The sequence below is a fragment of the Monopterus albus genome, unplaced genomic scaffold (genome assembly GCF_001952655.1).
Source record: "Monopterus albus unplaced genomic scaffold, M_albus_1.0 scaffold238.1, whole genome shotgun sequence".
Taxonomy (NCBI): Eukaryota; Metazoa; Chordata; class Actinopteri; order Synbranchiformes; family Synbranchidae; genus Monopterus; species Monopterus albus.
The window spans coordinates 447419-455594 of NW_018128118.1; the positions used below are offsets into that span (position 1 = coordinate 447419).

General features: G+C 39.0%; 1 protein-coding gene across 1 annotated transcript in view; it reads left to right on the forward strand.

Moving 5' to 3' along the window:
• Positions 1 to 8176, forward strand: part of dnah2 (dynein, axonemal, heavy chain 2) — a 73480-nt gene that overhangs the window by 668 nt on the left and 64636 nt on the right. The window contains 11 exon segments of the mRNA XM_020620488.1: positions 62 to 226; positions 451 to 685; positions 1462 to 1572; positions 2003 to 2241; positions 2411 to 2602; positions 3622 to 3779; positions 5033 to 5120; positions 6020 to 6225; positions 6575 to 6704; positions 7153 to 7335; positions 7462 to 7680. Coding sequence (XP_020476144.1) covers positions 62 to 226; positions 451 to 685; positions 1462 to 1572; positions 2003 to 2241; positions 2411 to 2602; positions 3622 to 3779; positions 5033 to 5120; positions 6020 to 6225; positions 6575 to 6704; positions 7153 to 7335; positions 7462 to 7680 — 1926 coding nt within the window.

The window sequence follows — 8176 nt, forward strand, 5'->3', positions numbered from 1 at the left end:
TTCCCTCTCTGCTTTCCCCCCACTGACCCTGATTGTCTTTCATTTCTCCATCCACTGGAAGCTGTTTATCCACTGTGTGAATATTCCTGGTGTAACAGAAGAGTTGTGGACAGAGGAGAATGAGAGGGCCTTGGATCAGTTTATTGTGGATACATCAGTCACATCCATGGTGGTGTACAAAGACATCCATCTGGGGCTACGGGTGGAGTACTCCATACCATTACTGGTATAGCGCACTTTCCCCTTTCAGTCGTTTACTCGTTTTAATCAGTTTAGGTATTTGCATTGAATGTTTGAATCCCTTTGTTCTTTATTAAGCAGCTTTCTCCACCTTGCCTGAAAAGCTGATGTGCTCTACTCCTTTATGTTTCATTTCTTTTAATCCAGCTCCATCTCTCTGTTCTTTTTCTGTCTTTCTTCACCTCCACACCTAAACATTTTATATTATAGGAACAGGTGGTAGAGCGGCTGTTCTTTTTTAGGCGCATGCCAGGAGCAATAATCACAGCAGAGACGTTTGATACAGCCATACAGTTTGGCATGGTGTGGGGCGACATCACCCAGACACTGCTTCATGATATGACCTGCTCGCATGTCCCTCCAGTTTCCCTCACCACACATAGGGCGAAGAGCTTGATGGACAACTACACCAACAACATGCACTGCTATCTTGCCAGCCTTACAGGTGGGTACTTGAGAGCAAAACCAAACAAACAAACAAAAAAAAAAACTGTTGACTCCTATGTAGGTGATGTTTTGGCTTCATCGCTATGATTTGACACTGTGGCTTGTTAGTGACTTCTCCATAAAGTACATGATTAAAGAGCAACCTACAGTATACTGACAGTGTTTACGAAGCACCTTGGAAATATTTAGATGTCCCAGTTGTTTCACATTTTAGAAATATTTATATTTACAAGGTGTCATTGCAAAGAAAGGAACATCCTCAGTGTATGTTTATTCAGACTCTTTTTATGTGCATTCCCTAGACATAGACAGCCACTGGAAAATTACAACAGAAATAAATCAATCCATAAATAAGAACAAGAAAAGGCTTACTAGTGTTTCCTTGTTTTGTTTACATGTAGTTAACAAAAACTGTACTGTGTCTACAAAGAAAGGTAACCTAATATTTGTTTGATGACAGAGATAAGATTTCCCTCACATACTCAGTCCCCAAGAATAAAAGGCATTTTAAAGATAAGTCCTAGACTCCTACTTTGTTGCAGTGAAGCTCTCTTATGACTGCCAGCCATGTTCAAAGCATATGCATGTAAATAGAGGGCAAAGGTATTTTTATACACTCGGTATACAGGTTGCACTTGACATCAGGATGGTGAAGCACACTACATGTGTCACATTTGGCTTCAGCTGGTGTCATGTTCATAGGATTGCCAATATACTGTAACTTGATGAAATTTTCACAAAGCATTTACTTTATCCAATTTTATTTTTGAACAGATGGTGTGTACAAGAAGGCAGACAAAACAGTTCTATACATCCCAATGGAAGGCCTACAGTGCAGACCTGCTGAGGCCAGCAGTGACAAGAAACTGGTACAAAGAATGGAGAGTAAGTCTGAGGAGCTCTGTATGTAATTATGGTGGTCCCTTTTTCTTTCCACCTGTCACTGTGGAGTCTGAAAGATCACATTCACAGACTTCTGGTCTGTGAGTTTCTGTTCAAAGCAACTATAGCATTGGATTTCTATCTTTAGAGATTGTCTTTATTGAGGCAGTGTGTTCATCACCTGCACCAGTCCACCTGTTCACTGTTTTTATATGCATCATTTTTCTTTCTTGTTCTCTCTCTACTACTCTCCCCATATCCATGTTTTTATTCCAACTTGTCCTTGTCATCGTTCCACCCTTTGCAGTTCTTTGCTTCCTGCTTAATTCAGTTTTTACTTGTTCTGACTGTTTGTTTTCCTTTCATATTTATTTCTCCCTACCTACAGTATTTCCCTTTTGTTCCATTCACTTGTTTGTCTTCCTGTTTTTAGCTGTTATCATCCACTGGACAGATCAGATCAAGGAGCTACTGAATGCCCAAGAAATAACTGAGATGTGGAACGACTGTGGCCCACTGCAGGAGATAACCTTCTGGAAGAATCGCTCTGCCAAGCTGTTGGACATCAGCCAACAGCTGCAAAATCCCAGGGTCAGGCACATCCAGAGCATCCTGCAGCTGTCCAAGTCTGTGTATGTACAGCACTTCTGCAAAGTGGGCATGGAAATACAGGTACAAGAAATCTCAAATTTAAAATAACAAAGGCATACAGTAACACACTTTTTAATATTACCCTTTAGATCAAAGAACAATACTCAGTATTGTTGTAATATTATGTCATTTAAGGCCATCAGAAATATTCACACGGTTGTCATATGTCCTTTGTATGTATGTTCCCTAGGATTGCTATCTGCAGGCTAAGTCAAACCTGTTCTACCTGTCCATATTGAAGGGGCCCTGTGAAGACTTTGCCCGGCTGAAGCCTAGCCAAGTTGCCCCTAAACTGCGACACATTGTTAATCTCATTCGCATCATCTGGGTCAACTCCAAACACTATAACACTAGTGAGAGGATCACTGGTCTCTTCCACAAGGTATCAGCATTTTATAATTTCACAGTAATGGGGAGTAGTGTACCCATACCAGGTTTCTTCTATTGACCTCATTTCCTGTCTCTTTCTTTCTTTCTCTGTTACTGCTATTACTTTAAGACACATACACAATTTTGATATACTTTAGTACACAGACACATACTGCAATCCACTCTTCACATTTCTAACAGCTATTTGTAGAAAATTAAGTGGTGTGCTACTTCAAGGGCCTTTACAGAAGCAATCAGGTATTCTGCAGGTACAGACAGGTAATGTGTCATATTCTTGTAAAACCCCTTGAATTAAAGTTGAAAGTCTACACTTCTAAAACATACTGATTGCTTCATTTCAAATCCATTGTGGTGGTGTACAGAGGCAAAATTAGAAAAACTGTGTCCTCATCCAAATACTTATGAACCTGACTGTGGTGCCATATTAACTCATAACCTTTCACAATGAGAGCGTTCTTTCAGTTGTACTGCTGCTCTGGACTTCTAGCACCGGATCTGAGGCTGCAATTTTAACCCACACAAATGCAGTGTAAAGCACTGGGGAACACAATGTCTTTATTAGTATTATTTAATAAAATTTTCAGTTGGGGCTGTAAAAAGCCTTTGACTAGGCTTTTCCAGCTAATTACAAAGAGAAGGTAGGTAGACACAATAATAACCTTAGTGGGTGATAACCATAGTGACCACTGGGCGATCAGTTGCCACTGTGATATTTATAGATGCAGCTGATGTTGTCTTGATTTTGTTTACAACTGTATTACAAGTCTGGTGTCCTTTGCCTCCTCTACATTTGTTGAAGAAACTGTATATTTATTTTTTTTAATTTTGTTTTACCAGTAATGTGATTAGTCAGCCTGATGTAGATGTATTTAATCAGTGTGCAGACTCAAAACCATAATGTACAATATAGTTTTGCGGGGTTTGTGTAAAAGTCATTATTATATGCTAATCATTTGAGGTTATAATAAATCTTAATATGTAACTTGGTGATTGTTTTCTGCTCTGTTGTAGATGAGTAATGAGATCATCCGCCTATGCTCCCAAAGCATCTCTCTGGACAGGATCTTTGAGGGCTATGTATTATCCAGCACGAAAAACCTCAGTGACTGTATCCAGTGCTGCCTGTCTTGGAAGGAAATTTACCTGCACGCCTTGCAAATTCACCACAAGTACGACAAATCTCACTTGTGTAGAGACTCAACAAATGGTCATATGGGAGCCTGTGAGGACTGTGTTATGTCTTAAATGTTCAAATGTGAACACATTTGATTTCATATTATACAGTACAGGTTTAGTGTAAAAGTGAATTGATATTTAGTTCAGGCAAAGTGTTAAGTTGGCAAAAATTTCATTGTGATCAATACATAAATATATAGGGAAATAGTTACTTAGGATTTGTGTTTTATTTTCTGGCACTAAGCAGTGAAATTGTGCCTGTTCATGTTTACTAAGGAGTCACAGTGGGGTGTGAACAGAAGAAATGTGGCTCTGCAGGAACTTAAGAGTTTGGTCTCATGCAATATGTATTTTAAGGTGTTCCCGTTCAGGATGCAAAAATCAAGGAGGAGAGAATGGAAATTCATACAAATACCCTCAGTGCCTGATTTACCACTGGCAGCAGAAAGCAGGTGTAAAATCTAGGCACTGCTGTCAGTGCGGCAGCTGTTAATCATCTCAGACCTCTTCCAAGTGGGGAGGGAGAGGGTGTTTGTAAATTGCATCTCTCACCAGAGAAGAATCTGAGGGACTTTTACAGGCTCTCAGATCAAACCATGCTTCAATCACTGAACGAAATAGATGATTTGGCAGAATTGAAGTTCTGACCTGCTCGTCTTGATTTCTTCAGCCATTTTAAAGTTTGGTCACTGTAAACCTAGACTTTCTCATATACTTCCTTTAGGTCCATATGTGCCCAACAGCATTCAGACAGCTGATCTGAAGCGGAGGTGTATTCAAATTAACACAGCTGTGGCTGTGTTCATTTAATGTACATCATCAGTGTTGGCAAATATACCATTAAATTAAAAAAATTGCGGTGCTGCAGTATTTTTCATGCCTTATGGTCATTTGCGACAGGTTTAGTAAATATCCCCTATAGTGACTTAAAGAGCATCGGCAACACAGCAAAGCCTTGATTTGGAAGAGTTTAGGCTGGAGATGTCCTCAGATCTTTTGGAAGTTTGTTCTAGATATGTCATACATAAACAGCAACTAAAGTGTGTTTCACCATGCCTCAGCCTTAGAACAGTAAACAAACCAATCCCAGACATACACAGATTTGGAGGATTTTGTAGTCTGATCAGGGATGTCCTGTGTGATTAGCTTGCTGTCAGTGTAACAGTCTCTTTAATTCTTTGTGCGACTCTACTCCCTCTCCCCTTTCTCCTCTTTTTATCTCTTCTGTTCCCCTCGCTGTTTTCAGGTATTCTTCAACAGGCTGGGTCCTGGACCAAACCAGCTTTTTTGTGGTGGTTGATGCTTTTGTTCAAAGGCTCAGAGACCTGCTGGAGGTGAATTTTGTATTTCATTCACTTATTATGAGAATTTATGCTGATGAAATTCATGTCAGACCAAGTGATGACCTCTTGTAAATAAATGCTAAAACTATGGCAAAGGTTCCTTATGATAAAGTACCAGTAGATGCTGCCTTTAAATATTGTTTATTATTGCGGCCAAAGAATGACATCAGTTATATACCAACCCTTCCATACAAAAAAAATACAAACGAGATTACACAGCAGATTGTGATGCAGAAGTTTAAAAATGGAGGTGCTTCTTTCATAAGACAGATTTACTCCATAAAATGAGGTTATGTCACAGTAAGATGGGCATTATCCAGTCACAGCTGCATTCATTATCAGAGTCAGCTTCTATAAAGTTATTTGGTTTGGCTTTGCTTTCGGTTTTGAGAGCTCTTATTTTGATTTAACTTCCTGCCTTGTTATCATGCCACCTGCCCCAGCTTTACCCAAGTACAAATCATCGATCATTGTTTGTACCTGTTGCTTATTATCCATAAGTGTTATGACTTCTAATATGAATGAGGTTGAGTTATGACCACAATATGAAATGATAAATTGAATTTGATATATGTTCCCTCTATGGTTTAACAGAGTCAAGTCGAACACAATATAAAGATAAGCTTTTGTTTGCTTTCTTTTCTCATTTTGTTTCCACTCTGTCTTTATATGTTTCTACCCTCTATCCCTGCTATTGTTAAAAAGGCCTCTGTAGATATAATCTAATATACTGTAAATCAATGGAATATGATTTCCAGTGTATTTAGTCTTCAAAACATACAGTAATTTTACAAATTTGTGTTCTTATGTGTTAATACTTACTGTTTTATTAATATTTACTGTGATGTAAATGATATGTGGGAGGTATTACTTTTTCTTGCCTTTTTCAGGTATGTGACTGTCAGTATCAGTTTGGCCGTTGGGAGGATGGTCAGCAGAGGGCCCTGCCATGCTTCAGTGGTATTCATGAACCACAGTTAACCCAGTCCCTCCTGAACATAGAGGAAATCTTTCACAATGGACTACACAACCTGCGCTCTGGTGGCAAAGGCATCCTTGATGTCAAAAACACCACGTGGTGCAATGAATTCAACAAGTAGGTCTACTGATCTTTAACACATTCAGTCTAAGACTAAATAAAAAAAAAAGGACAGTATTTAGCATGGTTTAAAAAAAACCAAATGTGTTATTTGGTTGAAAAGAATGAAATACTGGATAATCATCATTAGCATCCACCATTACCTGAAAATGTATCAAGTGTTCTGATGTTACCTGTGAGTGCTCTATCATAATTTCTGCTAAGTTTTACTCTTCAGCTTTAGCTTATGCCTGTCTGCTCTGTGTGTGTATGCTTTTCTGTTTTAGTGTACATTTGTTGTATTTACCATCTAACTCTGATGCATACATGTTCCTCTGTATGACTGTGTTCTCCTGTGTATACACAGGTTTCGTGCCTTGGTAAAGGTTCTAGAAGTTGCAGTGCAGAAGCTGATCAGTTCAACATTTAAGACAGTGAACACAGTGGAGGAAGGAGTTTGGCTTCTGGACAGTTTTAGGCGTATGTCTACTCGAAAGGTATCTCTGTGCACACATGCATACTGACATACAGTATATTCAAGTCCTCAGTTGGCTTTCAGACCATTACTCAGTTAAACTTTATATTTATTAAACCTTTACAGTGTATATAGCTATTAGAAGTTCATTGTTGGATGCCTGTGCTCAGTGCAGTTTGCTATGGCTGATCCACACTAAAGTCAAACTTCCTCCATTAAAGTGGCCATGGCATGCTGTTCTCGCAACTTTATATAAATCTCACAAACTCTCGCTGGCAAGAATTTTTTTCCAACTATGTAAAGTATTACATGATAGTTTAAGGATCTCCTTGAATGATCATAATCTCCAGGCAGTTGTGCGTTCATTCTCAAACTTTCTATGTCACTCAACATTACCTGTCTTCTTCTCTTCTCTTACCCTCACGTGATTTATTGACTTAATCGCTTCAATTCAATCTTCTCCATTTAAGGCCATTAAGCACACTATAGAAGATATGATGGAGGAAGTGTACATCATCTTCAACAGGGAGCTCAAAATGATCAACAAAGAGCTGAACCAAAGGACTAGGCCTTATCCTGACCATATGCCCCAAATAGCAGGCAAGGCCCACTGGGCGAGGGCCCTCAGACATCGCTTAGACAGACCTATGGAGGTGATTCCATTAGATTACACACTCATCTATTCCTCTTAGTTTGGCAGACACACACTATATGCTAGTGGTGTTGAAAGTAAAGAACCTCAACTTCTTCACCTTTTGTCCCCTTTCCTTCCCTTCCAGGTGCTTCAGAAGGCCCATGTCATAACTGAGTCAAACAGCTACAAGCAGGTAGTTTTGACTTATGGCCAGGTGGTTCAAGTTTTGGATGAGATAGTGAGGAACAATTTCAACATGTGGAACCAGAAACTAGATGGACAGTACTTCAAGAGACTGGAGCGGCCACTCTTGGTGCGCTGCAAGGACAAGAATGCCAAGCTAAACATCAACTTTGACAAGTGGGTTACACTCAGCATACACACAAGAGAGACACAGAGTGTTCTCATTAATATAGACATTCATATGGAATCTTACTCTTTATAGTGTTGTCTTTGTAATTGTGACATACACAAACCCACACCCATACATCCTTAAACACCCACACACATACTGTATCTTTAAACTATCACATAATACTTTATTTTGTTAGAAAAAAAAAAGTCCTGCAAGCGAGATTTTTGAGAGACTTGTATAAACCAAGTTGCTTCTGCACGGAAGTACTAGAACATAAGTACATCTCATTTCTTTGAGCTTTAGGTCACATCTAAGATGATAATTCACCGTTGTAACATTGTAGATAAGTCAGAAACAAGGAAAAGCATGCCGTGGACTCTTCCAATTATATAGTCTAGTAGAAAATGAACAATGTGACACAAACACAAAGGTTTGTATACATTTGTGCATATACATGACACATGCATCACTATTTAGTTTGGTTTCTTTCTGTTTTCTTGTCAAA